Genomic DNA, 19,340 nt, shown 5'->3' with positions numbered 1-19,340 from the left:
AAAATTAATATTTATTTGATTCCGCCCACTTTTGGTTTGAATTAAATTAATTAAAATAATAATTCTACCATCATTTCCCCGCATCAACAACGAATTTCGAGCCCGAAGCGCAGACCCGCCCACCTGCTATACACCGCGTATGCTTGCACCCACTAATTAATTCGCCGCCCTTCATTTATTCATAATGATCCGCCGCTCGCAAATGCAAATCCTTCCGCCCTCGACGAGTTGCTTTTATTTCGCCGCAGCCGCCAGTGACGCAAATCACATGTTTTCATTTCTCTGATATTATACACTCTCTCTCTGCTGTTTCGCAATTCACTCTCTCAAATTGAAACAAAACACAGAGAGCGGACAGTTTTTCTTCGTTCTTTCGCTCGCATGCACACGTATAGAAATAAACAGACAGAACAGAGAGAGAGAGAGAACAGAGCAGAGTACATATCGACGTGCGGCGAGCAGGGCGAGAGACCACGCTTTTCCATTACACATACACATACGTATACACACACACACACACGAGCCGAGAAAAGCGCCGCCGACGCCGGCGAGTATCATGCATGTGACGCAATGCTCTCTTTTCACGTCCTCGTCGCCGCCGCCGCCGACGTCCCGTGAATAAAATGCAATTGTGCTGCTTCCCGACGCTTTTATCCGCCGCGCGCCCCCGACTAATATAATAATATCTCACGACCAAGGACGAGCAACCCGTGCTGACGACTATTGTTTGAGCGCGAAATTTATTGCGTTTCCAGGTTTATTGCGTCTTTCTATTAGACCAGACTGGAGCGAGAAGTAAAATCTGGAATGTGAGAGACGCAAAATTATTTTATGATGGTCATAAAGAGGTCTTGCTCTTCTTGCAAACAAAAGAAACAATTGATTTTTCTCTGATTTTATCTATTGATATAAGATATTAAAAGCCATTCAATTTAAAAATTATTAGTTTAATTAATTTTCCATTTTTTCACAAGGGGTTAGTAGGCAATTGCTCATCAGTCATCTAGCCCCACAGTGGGGGCCAGATGTGCGGTAAAATTGGTTCCCACTGCGCAGATCCAAGATGGCTTCTGAATGTAGGAAACAAAAAGTTCTCTTTGGATTCTCGTACGAGTGTCAAGAGTTTGTTTTTACAATCCAAAAGACACAATTAGTACAAGTAATGCAAATAATGCCACAATATTGACGAAATTTGGTTCTTTTCACGCATTTTCACGTGGAAATTTTTTCGCGCCATACTGCACCAGGCGCCATATCTGCGCGTTGCACGAATCTGGCCCCCACTGTAGCTCTAGACTCATTTGGAAATGTAGAAGGGGGTTGATGCCCTAATTTTTTTGTGCTATTGAACAGAAATGCTCCAAAATTTAACGGTGAGAAACTTTATTTTTATGAATAGACACGGCATCGAATTTTTTAAACAAAATTTATCTATAAATTACGTTAGTAGAAAATTGGATACAAAAATGAAGTCCAGAATCCTAAAATTCCATTTTATTTAAACAAAAAATTATATATGATTCTCTTTATGTCATTTTCTATTTCTTTATTCTCTTTTCACAAATTTTAATATATGTATTTTTCTTGACAGACAAGTTATAATTTATCATCCCAGGTTTTAAAAGTGTGCACAGTTGGTTTGTTAATACTATCGAGCAGTGGTGAGAGAAATACCAACTGCGTATGAAATAATTCCATTTCCCTTGTTTTTGATCTATGGTTTCTCCTCTCATGCAGAATGTATGTATGTATAATTCACATTAGAAACCTGCGTTTGCCGCAAGTTTGCACACAACGGGCAGATTATAATTTATTCCAAGGGCGGCTTGCGCTTTTGCTTTCGCTAGAGGTGCGCGCGGATTTAGTTTTGCTGACTATGCACATCAGTTGCGGTGATTTTCGCTCTCTCTCTCTGATGTGTCGTTTTGTGCGAGGGAGTGCGTGTCGACTTAAAAGGATTCGCGGGCATGCGAGTGTGTGGTCGAATTAATCTCCCTCTCTCTTCTATGAAGCTCCGCCGTCAACAACATGAAATAAATTTTAAAATTGACGTTATTTTTATTTAATTTCACTCAAAAATGTAATTTGTCAGAAGGGTAGATGAGTCAAAGGACAGCTTTGACTCTTTCCTGGCAAAAAAAAGTTTAAATCACGTCACTAACTTTCTGTCATTGTAGATCATTGGAAATGTTTTCGTAGTTTCAATATCATATCTATTTTTTTACAACGAAAATTTAAATATTCAATTTTGTATTTATGTATTAAGGGGAAGATAAAAAATTCAAACTTAATATTAGCAGCGGGAGCTAGCCAGATGTGCGATAAAATTGGTTTCCACTGCGCAGATCCAAGATGGCGTCTGAATGTGGAAAACAAAAAACTCTCTTTGGATTCCCGTACGAGTGTCAAGAGTTTGTTTTTGCGATCCAAAAGACATAATTAGTGCAAGTAAAGCAAATTATGTCACAGTATTGACGAAAACTTGATTCTTTTCGCGCATTTTCACGTGTCCGATTTTTCGCGCCATACTCTACCAGATGCCATATCTGCGCGTCGCACGAATCTGGACCCCGCTGAATTTTAGTTTCAAATCAAATTAAAAATAAAAAAAACATAAAAGGATGTATCACGAGGCGCACAAAATTGAAAGAATGTGGTTCAAATAAAAATATCTGTGCGCATTTTGTTCTTGGAATAATTAATTAAAAAATTGTACACATTAAAAAATCGGAGAGGATTTTCTAGACAGTATAGAAAATAACCAATTTAATAATTTACTGGATAAAATTAGTTCAGAAAATAGATGAGAATATTTTAAATAAACCGTGTAATGCAGAAAAACTCTTACGTTGTTCTAGTCTGAAAAAATCGTAAAGATTAAATCCCATTCCCCAGAGAAAGCATTAATTTTGCGCTTTTTTATAAGAGACAGGTTTAAATTAATTACACCACTTGAGAGATTTTCCCTGTTTTGCATTGTATATATGTATACACCCTCAATTAATCCTACTTTTTTGCGTTGTGCCCTTTGCAGCAGATAACGCCGGAGCAGGCGGAGGAGGACCGCAAACGGCGCATCCAGCTGTACGTGTTCGTGTGCCGCTCGGTGGCGTATCCGTTCAACGCGAAGCAGCCGACCGACATGACCCGGCGGCAGGTCAAAATCACCAAACAGCAACTGGAGACGATCCAGGGCCGCTTCCAGGCGTTCATCAAGGGCGACACGCAGATCATGGCCGACGAGGCGTTCCAGAACGCCATCGCCAACTACTACGACATCTTTCTCAAGTCGGAACGCGTGCTCAAGATGGTGCAGGCCGGCGCCTTCTCGCAGCACGACTTCCGCGAGGTCTTCAAGAACAACATCGAGAAGAGGGTCAGGTGGGTGCTGGTCTGCTAATTAAATTCTTTCGCGCGAATCGCCCTTTGGCTGACCCTCCTTAATTCACAGCTATCCTAATAAGCGCCGAACAATATTGATTACGTTCCTCTCAAGGGGAAAATTATTTTCGTGATAAGGAGTTTATTCATGTACTCGCGCGCAATGAAAATCGGAGCTTTGATTACTCCTGCGTGATAAACTTTCGATTTAATTTTTTCTGTGGTCACGTCCAGAAATGCGGTAATTTGTCCCAGTCAGAGAAATTCGGTCTTTTAGGAAACCGAATATTTTAATTGGAATCGAAACAGTCCCTTTTCCATCGTGGAACCAAATAGGAACAAAAAATTCCACGATGCAAACCGAAATTCCGTTCCTTTCGTGGGACCATTCGGTCCTTAACAAAAGATTTTAGTTTAATTAACATGAATTTTGTCTGATTGCTAGCCCTCGAAGTTTAATTTAAAATTGAAAAATCGTTGGCGGCAAGCAAAATCACTCTTCGACAAACCAAAATTGGTTCTGTATAGGACCGAACAGTTCCAGACAGAGGCAAACTGTCCATGAGGGGAACCAAATGGTCCCAAACCGTGCGACGCCCGCTTCTAATCCCCAGGTTTTGGACCGAATTCACTTCCGAACTCCATATTTCGGTTCCAATCCGGTCCTTTGACAATTTTGGAACCGTTTCGATTCCCTAGGACCAGATTTTTCTGACTTGGGTCATTTAACTGATTTTAAATTTGAAACGAGAACGCTAAAATTAAATTAAATGTCTGATATCTGGTCAAGATAATTTTCATCAAAATCTTTGCCAAATGGCTGGAGTTTTTTGTGTACGGGGTTTTACTTTTAAGTTGAACATAACTGTAATTTTTTATTCTCTATACCCTAACAAATTATCCACTCTCCTAGGTAAGAGTTTAAATTAATATTAAATGAAAATGACAATAAACTAAATAAACTAGTTTGGCTGATTTAAAATTATTGATAGTATGGTCATTAGATTTGTTTATTTTTGTTGATATTGCATTTTAATTTTCAAACGCATTTTCTTTTTCTTTAAATACAAACAGAGTGTCTTCTATGGTTGCAGCATAATATTTCAAACAATTTTAACAGCCTATAGTTAATGGTTCAGTATTCCAAAAATAATTTCAGACAAATAAATCTTTTTTACTTATCTTTGATAGCGCATCAACCATATTCATTTTGCTTTGTTAATATATTAAAATTTTGAAAAAATATTTAACAAAAAGAAGATAATTTAAGTCACAAAAAATATCAAAGCGCCGAAAATGAAGATCGTTTTGATCGTTTAAAGTTTTTAAATCAAAATATATGACACTCATTTTATATGATTTAAAAACGTTTTAAGTGTGTGTGATTCAATACTTTGAAAATCGCGTGGTTCATGCGCATTTGGAGCCTAAAATAACTGCCGCTCAGAAAAATGTATTCTTCATCTGAAATTCCCAAACATATAAAAGTCTTTGATTTAATAAATTATTAAAATTACAGTCGTTAAACCAAAATTTCCAATCTAAACTCACTCGTGAAAAGTTTTAAATTTTAAATCGGTTAATCTGTAAGCCAAATGCTATAAAACCTTTGAATTTAAAAAAAAATAAATTTAAATTGAACACGAATTCTCTCATTTTTAACAATTTATCGCACTTTAAACGATCTCTTTAAGATAAAATAATGTGAACATTTTTCGACAGACCTCAAATATCGGCTTTTATATTTAAAAGAATAAAAGGCTAAACGTGAGCCAGTCACGGAATCATTTTGGTCCGTGTACCTACAACAACCGCGACTTGCTTAATCTTTTCCACGATCAAACTCACAAGGACACATTTTTTCCGACTTGTTAACCCGAGATTGAGTGACAAAAGAACCACTTTTTTCATCACTTTCTTGCCTTTTGGTCTGCGTTTGATGCAGGTCACTGCCCGAGATCGACGGCCTGAGCAAAGAGACGGTGCTAACTTCTTGGATGGCAAAGTTCGATTGCATCTTCAAGGGCGACGACGACGCCAAGCGGCCGGGTCGAATGCAGCAGCAGCTGAATAGTGAAATGATCCTCTCCAAGGAGCAGCTTTACGACATGTTCCAGCAGATTTTGGGCGTCAAGAAGTTTGAGCACCAACTCCTGTTCAATGCCTTGCAGGTACGATAAATCAAAATTGATTGGACAAAATCCATGTGTTAAAAATATTGTTTTTTTAAATTAATTCATTAATTTAATTAACAAATTATGGGGGTAAAAATTATGGCAATTTTTCTAATTTCTCTACTTTACAATTTTGCAAAATTTGATTTTTTATTTCTGCTCCGATATTAGAGTCAATCCTTGTTCTCTTAGGTTTAAGGCTTCAGTCTAGAAAATAAATATTTTGCATGAGTTCAACACCTAATGTGAATTCCTCTTAGGAAAATTTAACTTTGCATCACAATATTTAAGATTTAGGTTGGGATATTTAAATAAAATAAAAAGAAAATCATCGTAAATCATATTTTACCAATTTTTCAACGCGTATTCTTCGTTAAGTCAATCTCTATAATTTTAAAATGTTGAAAATAAAAAAAAATGAAAAAATGATTGAAATATTTTTCACTTTTAAATTTGATAATAATTATTAATATAAATTATTATTCACGCATTGCATGATTATAATGTTGCTTATTAAATTTACATCCGTAATAAAAAATTAGTTTGAAGCCTTTATATAATTGTGAGGGAATTTGAAATTTTCTGTCCGCAGCTCGACTCGATCGACGAGCAGGCTGCCGCGATCCGGCGCGAGCTGGATGGTCGGATGCAGAAAGTGGCCGAGATGGAAAAGAACAGAAAGCTGATGCCAAAGTTTGTGCTCAAGGAAATGGAGTCACTGTACATTGAAGAGCTCAAAGGGTCGATCAACACTCTGATGGCCAACCTGGAGAACGTGCCCGTGTCCAAAGGCACCGCCGACTCGAAATACGGCCTCAAACTGAAACGATACAACCACAGGTGCCTTTGCATGTCCTACTCCGGCCCCGAATGTCACTCTACCTCATTATAGCGCCTTTCATCAGTGGCGGATCTTGCCTTTTTGAAATTAAAGATTCATTTTTAGACAAAAGCATGATTGGCGTATGGGATTAATAATTTAAAAAAAAAAAGAATTCGCTGTATCATACACAGTATAATATAATTATTAAAGGTTTAGAGTCTTTCATTACAAGGATTAAGATATTGTGTGCCGTAGTTGTTGAAGTTGGTTATTCTCGTACGTACACCAGAGATTTGCACAGAGTGTTGGGTTTTAGTGTGCGGCTGAGCTGAAGTATATTGGTGCAGAAAAGTTCTCTTCTAGAGCCTCTCTCTCTCTCTCTCTTGCATGCTTTGAGATTGGAAACGAGTGGTCAAGCTGCAAACTGTGTGTTTTGACTGCATGGTGTTTGCCTTGTGCTCTTATCGGAGTCGGCTATTTTTACAAGAAATAACAGCAGGAGGAAATTTTTTATATATATCAAGATCCGCCACTGGCATATCTCATTGTTGTCAATATATGATTTGCCTTGGATTTTATACACTCACACGAACACACTCCACAAATATCGATCCACACTCTGACACAGTATATCGGAACAAATTCATTCTCGTTCGAGCTTTGCAGAGTTTTGACCTATCTTTAATTCAGATTTAATATTTTTAGCATTTCTGCTGATAAACAACGGTTGCCCTATTTTTAGAATTTTTTCTTATTTTAATTGTATACAAACAATGACAGATCAAACTTGAATTTTTCAGAAGGTTTTTTACAATATGTTTCCACATAAAAAATGCAATTGTTTTTTTTTGTATTATTTTGACTGGGTCTTTGATACTTTAAAGAGGAATGATACTGGAAAAGCCTGGAAAATGCTTGTTGCCAATGCATAAACTCATCCCTTAGGATTCAGTTAAAGCCTAAATTGACCTAAGGAGCGCTGTAATTTTTTGAGAAAATTGGCTGGAAAGTTAGCTTGCTTTTCAAATGGTAATGGCTGTCTCCTTCCTTGAAATCCGATTTAATTTCAAAATCAAGAGTTTCCCCAATAAGTGGCACACACCGTTGGACAGATCTCGACGAGAGGAATCGGAATATGCCAAGAAAATATGTTCAAGCACTGTAAATTTTGGAGAAAATTGGCAAAATTTGAATTTTTATTGTAGGAAGGTCATTTTTTTATTATTGCAAATTGTTGAACAAATTTTTTATCGGTCAATTGTTTAAGGCATCCAACAATTTAAATAATTTTCAATTGTTGCCCAGTATCATTCCACTTTAAATGGATTTCAGAGTGATTTAATAATATGAAAAGGCTTGAAACCAGCTAATTAATCGATTATTGATAATTTAATTTAACAATATATAGTCTGATTTAACTTTAGCCACCAAATGAGTACGAAACATTCAACTAGAAGAATTTAATAAAAAAAAATCGTACGAAAACAGTTTATTTAAACATTATTAATGTTTGTGCATTTCTCTTAAAATTCTACAAAGCGCTCAAAATTTTAAACATTGTTGGTTTAATGCTCCAGCTCAAATTAAGATTCTCGGGCAGTTTATTTTTGGTGTTGGTCAACATTTTTTAATTTTCTACTTTTCTTGGTTTGGCTTGGCGATACATTACAATGTGTAGAACGTAAAATTTAACTCGACATTATTTAGGTCAAATTATGGTTGTTGGTAATGTTTTATGGAGTAAAATATATTTTTTATCGCATTATATTTTTTAACCATCGATAAGAAAGAGGTGATTTCAATTAAACTGATAGAATTCTTTCCACAAAATGTAACTACAGTAAAATTTATTTAAATATTGTTTTATACAAAAGCGTTAAAAATGGCAAAATATAATATATTTTATTCTGTTACAAAAATTTTACTGGCGAATTAAACAAATTAACGAAAAATTAGCTTGAAACAGTTTGGTTGCCATTCCGAGATGTACAATGTGCTCTTTAATAAGTTTTTTTCTAAAAAATTTAAAAGGAAACAGCAATAAACTAACCTCTCTCAAATTAAAACTTTGTTTGAACAAAATTCCTTAATTTTTACAAATACTATTGATGAGGTTGGAATTTTGTGATAAGTTAATTTTTATGTTTACATTTAATTAACCACCGCTAAATTGATGTTGCTTTCTCAATTAATTAGTTGGTTAGTTCCTCAATTAATTTATTTGTATTAAAAAAATTGTAAGGTAAAATCTCTAGCCCCTTTTCTGTAGGTCGAAACTTTTAAAAGCCGCTCTGCACTGTAACCTCTATCATAAATTTTCCGCTTTTTTTCTCTCTCTCTCTCGCTCTCTCTTTCTCTTCATTCTTGTCGAACACACGTATAAACACAAACACACGTACGCTATATTTATCTCTATCTTTTTGTCACAAACGCGCTCTGCTGCTGCTTTTATTGCTTGCCTGATTCGCATCCGATGAGTTTTCTGCTAGCGCCGGAGACGCGTGTCGACGCATGCCGACGCACGCTGCCGGCGAAAAACCGCATTCTGGTCCGATTGACACAATTAATTAATCAATTCTCATCTTCTCTCCTTCGTTTTATATGTTTCCCTGACGCGAAGTCGGCGAAGAAGCTCAATTTTAAGGCAGGTAGCGCTGAACCTTCGGTGAGAAGACCGACACTTTTTGTGCAACACACACCAAATTCGTTTTCGATTTGGCTCTCTTTCGATTTTGCTTTTTGTTTCTCTCACCTTCTCTCTATTCCGTTCCAACGAGCAGAGGAAATATATTCATTATTATATATTATCGATTACTTATTAGTAGCTCAAATTGACTGATTGGACTTTTCTTTGCGCATATATACATTCTCACAATCTCACCCTCATAACAATCTCCCTCTGTCATCGACCCACAAGCCGCAGCGTCCAGACCGCAAACGCTGACTCTGCATTTTCTGACAGGTCACAAGGCTCCCTGGCCAAACTCGAAGGAGACTCTGCAGACAGTGACACCCAGCTGACCAAGATGGATGTTGTCCTCACCTTCCAACTTGAGGTCAGAACATTATTTTAATCCAAACCTCTAATGTGGGATGTGTTTGTGGTTTTTATTAACCACAAAAAAATATTTACATTAATTTTCAATTGATATTTTTTACAATACAATAAGTTGTTTATAAGTCCATAGTGTTCGAAGCCACCAACAGATGGCGCCACCGAATACTTTAGTGATAAATTTAATTTTAAGGCACTTCCACTGCGATTTCAGACTCAATCCTGCTACTGTGGGTTCTTAACTTAATTTGCTTTCTTTTGACGTGCTGAAAACTAAAATTGGTTTAGCAAATCGCCGTAGAATCGTGAAAAACTATTTTTTTTAAATATTAAATCTTTTCCAACGTTTCTGCTGCGAATGGCTGGACTGATTTTGGTTTTCAGCACTTCAAAAGAAAGCATATTTAATGAAGAGCCCACAGTGGCTGGATTAATTCTTAAATCGCAGGGGAAGTGCATTAAAATTAATTTATTACGAAAGTATACGGTGGTGCCATCTGTTGGAAGCTTCAAACACTATTAGAGCTTATGCAACTGGTGAATTTACTAAAAAAGTTAAAGATGGTTGCTACAAAAATTAAAAAATAGTTTTAAAAGTCTCAATCTCTGCTTACTTACTGGAAATAAATTTTTACTCTCCTTGAAACAAAACACTCCATCCCCTTATACGCCATGCATTTTTTTACGACGAGAAGAAAACCCCAAATCTGTCATTGGTACCTTGCCAAGCCGAGGAAATCAACAGAAAATATCATATAATATTATATTTGGCAGACTGAAAAGAGACCGAGATGAATATTACGATTTAGCTGTCGGAAACAAATAATCGCAAAGACCATTTTTATTGTGCTGTAAAGAAAGCTCTCTTTTCTCTTAAGTAAAATGAAAAAAAAAACGGAAATAAAACTCGTCCATAAACCTGGAGCCATAAATACACACGGATTCAGCTATTACCCGCGCGATTGATATCGTTACTTTCCACCCCCGACCTCTCCCATTTGGGTCGCTCGCTCGCCCGCTCGCGGACACGCACGTGGCACTCGGCGTCTCGGGAACAAAAAATCTGCATTTACAAGGGAGCGCCGAAACGAAAAGTAGCGACATGCACTCCCTCTTAGCCAAGCCGGCGTAAAATGTCGGCTGGCATAAAAAGTAACGGGGCGAGCGCGTTTATTAAGTCAATTTTCCGGACAAGAGGTCACGCGAGCCGCTTGCGCTCGCTCGCAACGCGCATAATGTGTGTGCAATGTTTATCAAATGAGCCGGCGGGCTTTCCCCGCGCGCGCACCACCAGAGATAAAGCTGCATATATAACAATGATCAAACAAGCCCTTGGATGTATTTTAATGTAAATTCATTTTGTTTAAACATCTGTTGATCAAAGAGCTAGTTACCGGCCTGCTTCGCTATTGTGCTCAAAGGGCTGTTCAACTTTTGCGAAACAGCCGCTTCCACGAAGTACTCTTGATCTCATCCTAGGCTGGAAATTCCAAATTAGCAATTTCCCTTTAGTTGGAAACTCTCCAAATGAGAAGACAAGGGCACCCTAAAGTTTTATAGACTTTTATTTTGCCACAGAAATTTATAGGGTCGAATATTTCTTAGCTTCTTATCGTTACGGGGCCATCAATGGAGCATGGATCACTTTTAGAGCTGTCTAAAATTTTTTTTGCAAATGTGTTCATTTTTATCCAAATGTAAATGTTATGTCAGTTGGATTTTTTTAAATCAAACAAAATCATCTGTTCTCGCATATTGAAAGTTTTTTTTGTAATATGAAAATTCTAATTTATTGCAAAATGTTGAAACCAAAATTAAGCATTTGTTTCGGGGGAAAAATTTAACTGCATCGTTTTTATTCAATTAAATCAGCTTTTTGAGGTTTAATATTAATGAAACTACGTGCAGTAAATTTTTTAAAAACACTCTTGAGAACCCGAAATGTAGATAACATCCATTTGGAATTAAATAAATAAAAAAAACTTTCACTATCGTCAGTTTATTTAAATCTTCAATTTTCCCTGGTTTCCAAAATAGGCGTAATCAATTATTAAACCTTGAGGTAAAATCAATTGAAATTAAAGTTAACTGTTAATTTTTTTTCAATTTTTGTTAGCATTAAATTTTTGCTTAAAACCAAATTGAAGTTTCGTAATTAAATTTCAGGTTGTGGTGCAAGAAGTGAAAGGGCTGAAGAGTTTGGCGCCGAACCGCATCGTCTACTGCACCATGGAGGTGGAGGGAGGAGAAAAATACCAGACGGACCAGGCCGAGGCGTCCAAGCCCATGTGGGACACGCAGGGCGACTTCACCACCACGCACCCCCTACCCTCGGTCAAGGTCAAGCTGTACACCGAAAACCCTGGCATGCTTGCCCTCGAAGACAAAGAGCTGGGAAAGGTAATAAAATCTGAATCTAAATTAATTGAGCTAATAAACAAATAGGGAGGATGTCCATAAATATTGTTAATAAATAATGTTATATAGTACAGTACTTCTATTAATAATTTATAAAATATTGGTTGCTAGATATTCACTTTTGCTTACTAAATGATAAAAAATAATTGATTTAGATTATAAAAAATATGTATATTGATTTTTTTTAAAACACTATTTCATTTTTAACAATCTATTTACTTGTGGAAACTGCTGTAATTCAAGTTATTTTTAATTATAACAGTATTATAATTTATACTTGTTTAAACAAAGCAAATTCATGTTAAAAGCAAAAATATTAATTCAAAAGTGTCGAATTCAACGTAAATCAGAGCCTTAGGAAAGATTATACGCGATCTAACTGATTTTTCTACTATTCTCTATGAAATTGAATCAATAATTGAGACGGTCTGATTACTCAGGTGCTGCTGAAGCCGACGCCGGTGTCGTCGCGGGCGCCTGAGTGGCACAAGATGACGGTGCCGAAGAATGCCGCCGATCAGGACCTGAAAATAAAAATCATCTGCCGAATGGACAAGCCGCTGAACATGAAGCACTGCGGCATGCTCTACGCCGTCGGCAAGTCGGTGTGGAAGAAGTGGAAAAAGCGGTACTTCGTGCTGGTGCAGGTGTCGCAGTACACGTTCGCCATGTGCAGCTACAAGGAGAAGAAGACCGAGCCTTCTGAGATGATGCAACTCGACGGATACACCGTCGACTACATCGAGCCCGCGAGTGGTAACTTGTGACACTTTAAATTATTGCCAAGCAGTTAACCTGATATTATTTTTTTTCAGCCAATTTGATGGTTGGAATGGGTAAGGAGTTTTTTCCTAATTTTAGTGACTAACCAATGATTATTTAATAAATTAAATAATCAACAAAATTAAATAATCAAACCTTATTAAAAACAATTTTCAATATGTTAATTAGATTTTTAAACATTTTGAAGAATTTTAATTATAATTTAATTTATTTATTTCCAATGTGAACCTTTGGAGCTTATAGAATCGAAGGCATTCATATAATTTATACTAAAATTTGAATTAAAATTAAAAATCAATTCACCAGTTGCATAAGCCCTTAGTGTTCGAAGCCACGAATTACCTGCGAAAACTCTCGTAATAAATTTCATTTTAAGGCAATTCCGCCGCGATTCCAGTCTCAATCCTGCCACTGTGCATTCTTCACTTAATATTCTTTCTTTTGACGTGCTCAAAACCAACATCAGTCCAGCCATTCGCTGTAGAATCGTTAGAAAAGATTGTTTATTTCTAAAAATAATTTTTCGAGATTCAACGGTGATTGGCTGAACCATTTTCGATTTTCAGCACGTCAAATGAATGCATTTTAAGTGAAGAATGCACAGTGGCAGGATTGAGTCTGAAATCGAAGCGGAAGTGCCTTAAAATTAAATTTATTACGAAAGTATACGGTGGCGCCATGTGTTGGTCGTTTCGTTTATTTATTAAACTGGTCAATTTGAATTAATTTTCGTGCTATTCAAATATCATTTACGACCAATTTTAACCGTTATTTTTCGGGGGTCAGACCTGGTTGGGGGGCAGTTCTTTTTCAACGCGGTCAGAGACGGGGACAGCGTTCTCTACGCTTGTGATGACGAGAACGAGAGCCACCTCTGGGTGATGGCCATGTACAGAGCGACTGGCCAGGCGCACAAACCCACCCCTCCCATCAACATTGCTGGGAAAAATTCGACAATCTCAAAAATTCAAGGAGGTACCACTCAGCCAGCCGTCCCTGCTGCTTGAATTTGTAATTTAATTCTTTTTCTTCTGCCAACGCAGACGCCGACAGAGCTAGAAAGCACGGGATGGAGGAGTACATTTCGGCCGACCCTTGCAAATACGACCACGCAGGAAGCTTCAAAACCCTTCAGACCTCTGCATTAGATTACCGCCTAAATGACCCTTATTGTTCCTTGGTAAGTCTTGTTGAAAGAAAATTTAATAGGGCTAGAATAAGAAAAATGTAAAAAATGATTTTTATTTTTATTACTGTTAGTTAATTAACTTTTTAATATTTTAATAATTGTAGTTTTAATGAAAATATTTTAATCCGTGGCTACTTCAACAGCTTTTTACCGACAATGAGCAAACAATTTAATGAATCGTAAAAATTCGCAAAAATTTCAAGATATGGTGAAAATTACAAATATCGATCGATTCGAAGAGTCTGCAAACCAAATCTTACAATAATTAGAGAAACGTTACTTGTCTGATTTTAAAGCTACTATGGAAATACCCATTAAACCTCAAACTAAGGAAAAATCTTTTCATTGGTTCCTCTTATTTCATAAAAGTGTACATGTCTGATGCAAAAAGAAAAAAATTTTATCAACTTTAACAAGTTGATTCACCGGGGACCAGATTCGTGCAACGCGTAGATACGGCGCGAAAAAACGGTCACGTAAAAATGCGCGAAAAGAACCAAGTTTTGGTCAATATTGTGACATAATTATGTGCATTACTTGTACTAATTGTGTCTTTTGGATCGTAAAAACAAACTCTTGACACTCTCACGGCAATCCAAAAAGAGCTTTTTGTTTCCCACATTGAGACGCCATCTTGAATCTGCGCAGTACGAACCAATTTTATCGCACATCTGGACCCCGCTGAGTCGATTTAAAAATAATATTGCTATTTTTTGCAGTCATGCCGAGTTTGGTTTTTGTCTGTCTTTCTCTTACTGATACGCTTTTTTCTTTTCGGAAATTTGCAGGGCTGGTTCAGCCCTGGCCAGATTTTCGTTCTGGACGAGTACTGCGCGCGGTACGGCGTGCGCGGCTGCTTCCGCCACCTGTGCTACCTGAGCGACCTTCTGGACCGCGCCGAAAAGGGCGTGATGATCGACCCGACCCTGATGCACTACAGTTTCGCCTTTTGTGCCAGCCACGTGCACGGCAACAGGTGAGCCGCTCGAGCACGAATACGCGACTGCTGACTCCTGGCGCGGTCTCATTATGATTTACATTATTTACTCATATCTCACTATATGCTCTCTTTTCCTTCGATTCGAGCGAGCACCTGAGAAAAACAAGCAACTCGCTCAGTTGTCCGCTCCTTTTCGCTGTTTTAACACAAGTTTCTCCTCTATTTTTCTCTAATGTCCTGACAGCGCCGAACTGGTCGAGGACAGTACGGCCGTGGGCAGGTAACAACACTACAGCTTAGCTCCGGGACGGGCCCTTTTTATCAGTATATTTTTAGAACTCTATATATTGTTGTATTCCTCTCTTCGTATTCTTTTTCAATTGTATTTATATTTATAAAAAAAGAAGTGGTATTTTTCTAAAGTTGATGTGTACATATTTGATAAAGTGGTGGTTTTCTTCACATATAGTGCCGGCGTGGAAAAGAGATTTGAGTTGTATTCACATATATTTATGATCATCATACAGATGTATACACGCAAACACAAAATGTAGATGATTAGATGGTACAAAAAAGACACACTGTTCTATAATACACAAATTATTTGAGAAAAATTGCAGGCTTCTTGTAGAAGTAAAAATTAGACTCGATAGGAAATTTTTTAGCGGTTTTTGCAAATTCGCGAAAATATTTGTGCTCGGAGCTGCTAGTTAATAGCGTCATCGTCTATTTTCAAATTAATATTATAATTTTAAAACGATCTATTTTTCCAGTAAATTGAGCATGAGTTACTACATTTTTAGTCAAATTAGTTAATACAAGTATGTATATTGTACAGCAGGATCAATATGACTGCAATATGACACATAGTGCTGTGAAATTTAGATAATCAACGTTTTTTTCTGAGCATCCCATCATTACAGGTCGATCAAATGAGCGTAAATCGTGTAATTTTATGCATTCTATGTTAATAGCAAATTTAACAAAGATTAAAATTATTTGTTGGCTTTTCATTGGTCTGTATTTGAGGAATTAAAAAAATACAAATTCCATCAGTATTATTGGACTGAATATTTAGCTTTTTGCATATATTATATCGCTACCTTGAAGCGAAATCACTATAAAATAAGATTTTTTTACTGAAATAGATGAAAACCGTAAAATTTAAATCAGAAAAATTTGGTTTTCGTAAAAAACACATTTTTAACCACGAATAAAATAAACAGGCGAAGAAATAAAATAAAAAACCGAAGTAGAAAAAAATATAAAGAAATTAGTGTGTTCGCAGACACAGTTTTCTATTGTATTTTGCAATTTCGTGGAACTTTTAACGTCTAAAATGAGCCCAGAATTTGTGATTGAACGTTGGCACTATCTCTAGTCAGCTTTGGACACTAACAATTAACGCAAATTGCAAAACTTAATTGATGTTTTAGTGAAAATTAGAGAAAATGCCCTAAAACCACGAAATAGACACTGCCATCAGACATTGGATGTGTAGTCTCTTTTCCTCTGCCGCCGTTTGGAGTAATTTTTTTGCTAGTGTTTCGACATTTTGGAATTTTTCGCTTCTTAGACGCTGATTTTGAATACGGGCCCGTCTCTTCGCTCACATTATAGCACTGCACTGATCCTGCATGTTGTGTTTGTCAGGGCACTTTTTCGTTGTATATTTTTCCAAACTTTGTCGCTTCGATTGTTTGCTTAAATTCGCCGCAGAAAAGAAGTGATTTCAATACTAAAACTGTGTGCTTCCGAGAGTATAAAGCGTGGAAAAAAAAGTTGCCCTGAGCGTGTGAGTGTGGTTGAAAAACATTAGTCTTGCCTGCCCCTCAAGTAGTTGTCGAGTGTGATGTGTTCGTCGTCGACGTCGTCACGTGCACCCACACGAACACTGAACACACTCTTGGTTTTCTGGAAAAAGCGATATGTGTACAGCGGCCGCTAGCTCTTGGACCTGGAGCCGATCGCGCCTCCCCTGCCGGACGCGTGCTAATTCTGCTCTCGTCCACAGGCCGGACGGCGTTGGCACCGTCACGCACGACGAGAAGGAGAAGTTCCAGGACGTCAAGGAGCGGCTTCGGGTCCTGCTCGAGCACCAGATCACCAACTTCCGCTTCTGCTTTCCCTTCGGCAGGCCTGAGGGCGCCCTCAAGGCCACCCTCTCCCTCTTGGAAAGGGTGAGTGCAGGGAAAAATTATTCGCTTTACCGGAACAATTTTATTCGTGCTTTTTGTTTGTATATTTCTTTTTATTATTTTTATTTTGGAGAGCTCAAATCTCTTTACTGCTCTAAGCCTCACTTGTATATAAAATATTTAAATCTATTATTTACTCATTTCTTTCAAAAACGACGACGTTTGACTGGATTTTAACATTGCTTTAAATTAATTTATTAAAAAACATTTCCTCAGAAACAAAAATGAAACTTTATGTTTTAGAATATTAAATTAAGAACTTTTTACTGTACTGCTATTTCAAAATACAAGAATCATTTTAAAAAATCAATTTTAAACTTAAAAAATAAACAATTATTTATAAATATGTATTTAATTGAATTTACATTCATTTAGAAACTTGCAATTTAAATCGACACATTGCTAGGCATTGGGTATTACCTAACAGCGAAAATTTGTTGCAACTATATTATATGTCGAAAAACTAAGCAGGAATCCTAATGATTTGCCTTTTTATTCCTCATTTTACAATACAACCCAGAACGCAGCAATATTATTTTGAAATATAGTTTCAGCTATAACTCTGTGCGATGTGTTTACAGGTGCTGATGAAGGACATTGTGACGCCGGTGCCCCCTGAGGAGGTGCGAGGGATGATCAAGAAAAGTCTGGAAACCGCGGCGCTCGTCAACTACGAGCGTCTCTCGAAAGAGGCCAAAATCGACGGTGGTAAGTTTTCGCTTTAGGTTTGGCGACATCCGAGACTTCTTCTACTTCTTTTCCAGGCAACCCCGAGCAGATGCCTCTGAATGGTGAGTTCGTCAATCAATTTATTATCAACAAATATTGAATAGCCAAATTAAAAAAAAAAACTAATATTTATTTCGTACTAAAAATTTTATTAATTCAACTCAATTTCAGCGGATTTTTTGCATTTATACATTTTTGGAATATTTTTAATGTTTCTTTAAGATTCAAAGAAGCTTCTTTTGGTTATCACACAATCTTCACAGCAATTATTATATTACCTTCGACAAAAATTTTTATTCAATGTTGGGGATTTAGGAAGGTGGACCTTTTGGTACAATTTTTACACGAAATGAGCACGAATTACATAATTTTACCGTCTCCAAAAACCAAAACCATGCTAAATGTCTTTTAACATATTATATCACTCGAAAAATGGTCTAAAGTTTTGGCAATTACGGGATTTTAGTTATAAAAAACACGGTGGTCTTGAAGATTTTAAAGAAAATAATCATGGTTTTAAAACATTATTTCTAGAGATATAAAGTTGAAATGTAAACCAAACACAATCGCCTAGTTTGCTTCAGAAGCATCCAAATTTAAATACGTTTTTCCTGAGTAAAGACGTCTTGATTTCCCAGCTCTTCTCCTTATTTCCAATTGAGCAGTACAAACCACTGTACTAAACTACAGAATTTTCCCTATTTCTTGCAGTTTGTTTGTATTTTCCCAACTCACATTTTACCATGATAATTTCTTTAAAATCATTGATATTATTATATTGAAATATTTTTACTATTTTCATATTTAAAAATTTAAAGAAAACCAGCACGGAACAAAAGAGTATATTAGATTGCGAAAAACCTATAAAAAGTTTTGCAGATCAAAATATTCAGAGTATTTAAAACGGACGGCTTGTAGTAAATCACTAATAAATAATAATGATACATCTCTTATCATTTCAATTATTTTTAATTTTCGTAATTTCAATAATTTTTCTTACCCTGTTATAATTTAAAACCAAATTATTGAAGAAAAATTTGGTGAATATGCAATCTGCCGGGCCGTTGAGCGTGGCAGGTTGCATAGCGTGGGCCGGGGCAGGCGTTTTTTTTCTGACCGTGTGCCCGCAGATGACGGGACGGAGGTGGCGATTCCGCCGGGCAAGCGGCTCGAGGACCTGATCCACCTGGCCGAGCTGTGCGTCGATTTGCTGCAACAGAACGAGGAGCACTACGCGGAGGTGAGCGGGCGCGTGGACCCGGCATGTGTGTCCCTCCTGTGTCGCATGACATGTCGAGCCTCTGAACACGTAATCGTGTATAAATAACTATAACTGTGTCGACTTCTTTTTTACCATACTATGTCATTTGTCGAGATTTGCGTTCTGTGTAAATGTCCAGCGATGATTTCGATCAGGCTGCTGTATTTTTATTTTTTGTTAATTTTTTTTTACTCTCACTCTCTTGATGCGAGATGCGCGCGGCGTGTTTTATTCTCGAAAGACGCCGCCCAAGTCCATCTGACTGATTGATTGATTGATCAGAGCACTTTACTGATGCGACAAAAATTCTAAAACCTTCTTTCTCTCTCTCTCCTTCTCTCTCCCCAAAGTTCGGACAGGACAAAGTGAGTATCGATGTTTCTCATCCT

At 37.0% G+C, this 19,340-nt stretch overlaps 1 protein-coding gene across 10 annotated transcripts in view; it reads left to right on the top strand.

The window, feature by feature from the left end:
* The window catches only part of Cadps (calcium-dependent secretion activator 1), a 36,857-nt gene that overhangs the window by 9,807 nt on the left and 7,710 nt on the right, over positions 1–19,340 (top strand). For 3 of the 10 annotated variants that reach the window (XM_065480947.1, XM_065480949.1, XM_065480946.1), the window contains exons 3-19: positions 3,035–3,381; positions 5,327–5,552; positions 6,148–6,395; positions 8,999–9,022; positions 9,341–9,434; positions 11,600–11,833; positions 12,292–12,607; positions 12,667–12,687; positions 13,421–13,609; positions 13,678–13,814; positions 14,612–14,799; positions 15,008–15,043; positions 16,778–16,943; positions 17,543–17,669; positions 17,726–17,752; positions 18,821–18,930; positions 19,302–19,316. In XM_065480947.1, the coding sequence (XP_065337019.1) occupies positions 3,035–3,381; positions 5,327–5,552; positions 6,148–6,395; positions 8,999–9,022; positions 9,341–9,434; positions 11,600–11,833; positions 12,292–12,607; positions 12,667–12,687; positions 13,421–13,609; positions 13,678–13,814; positions 14,612–14,799; positions 15,008–15,043; positions 16,778–16,943; positions 17,543–17,669; positions 17,726–17,752; positions 18,821–18,930; positions 19,302–19,316 (2,505 nt within the window). The remainder of the gene's footprint in view (positions 1–3,034; positions 3,382–5,326; positions 5,553–6,147; positions 6,396–8,998; positions 9,023–9,340; positions 9,435–11,599; positions 11,834–12,291; positions 12,608–12,666; positions 12,688–13,420; positions 13,610–13,677; positions 13,815–14,611; positions 14,800–15,007; positions 15,044–16,777; positions 16,944–17,542; positions 17,670–17,725; positions 17,753–18,820; positions 18,931–19,301; positions 19,317–19,340) is intronic. The other 7 variants (XM_065480955.1, XM_065480951.1, XM_065480952.1 and 4 more) reach the window with 4 other exon arrangements.

The sequence above is a fragment of the Cloeon dipterum genome, chromosome 2 (genome assembly GCF_949628265.1).
Source record: "Cloeon dipterum chromosome 2, ieCloDipt1.1, whole genome shotgun sequence".
Taxonomy (NCBI): Eukaryota; Metazoa; Arthropoda; class Insecta; order Ephemeroptera; family Baetidae; genus Cloeon; species Cloeon dipterum.
This window is presented reverse-complemented; position numbering and strand designations above follow the sequence as displayed.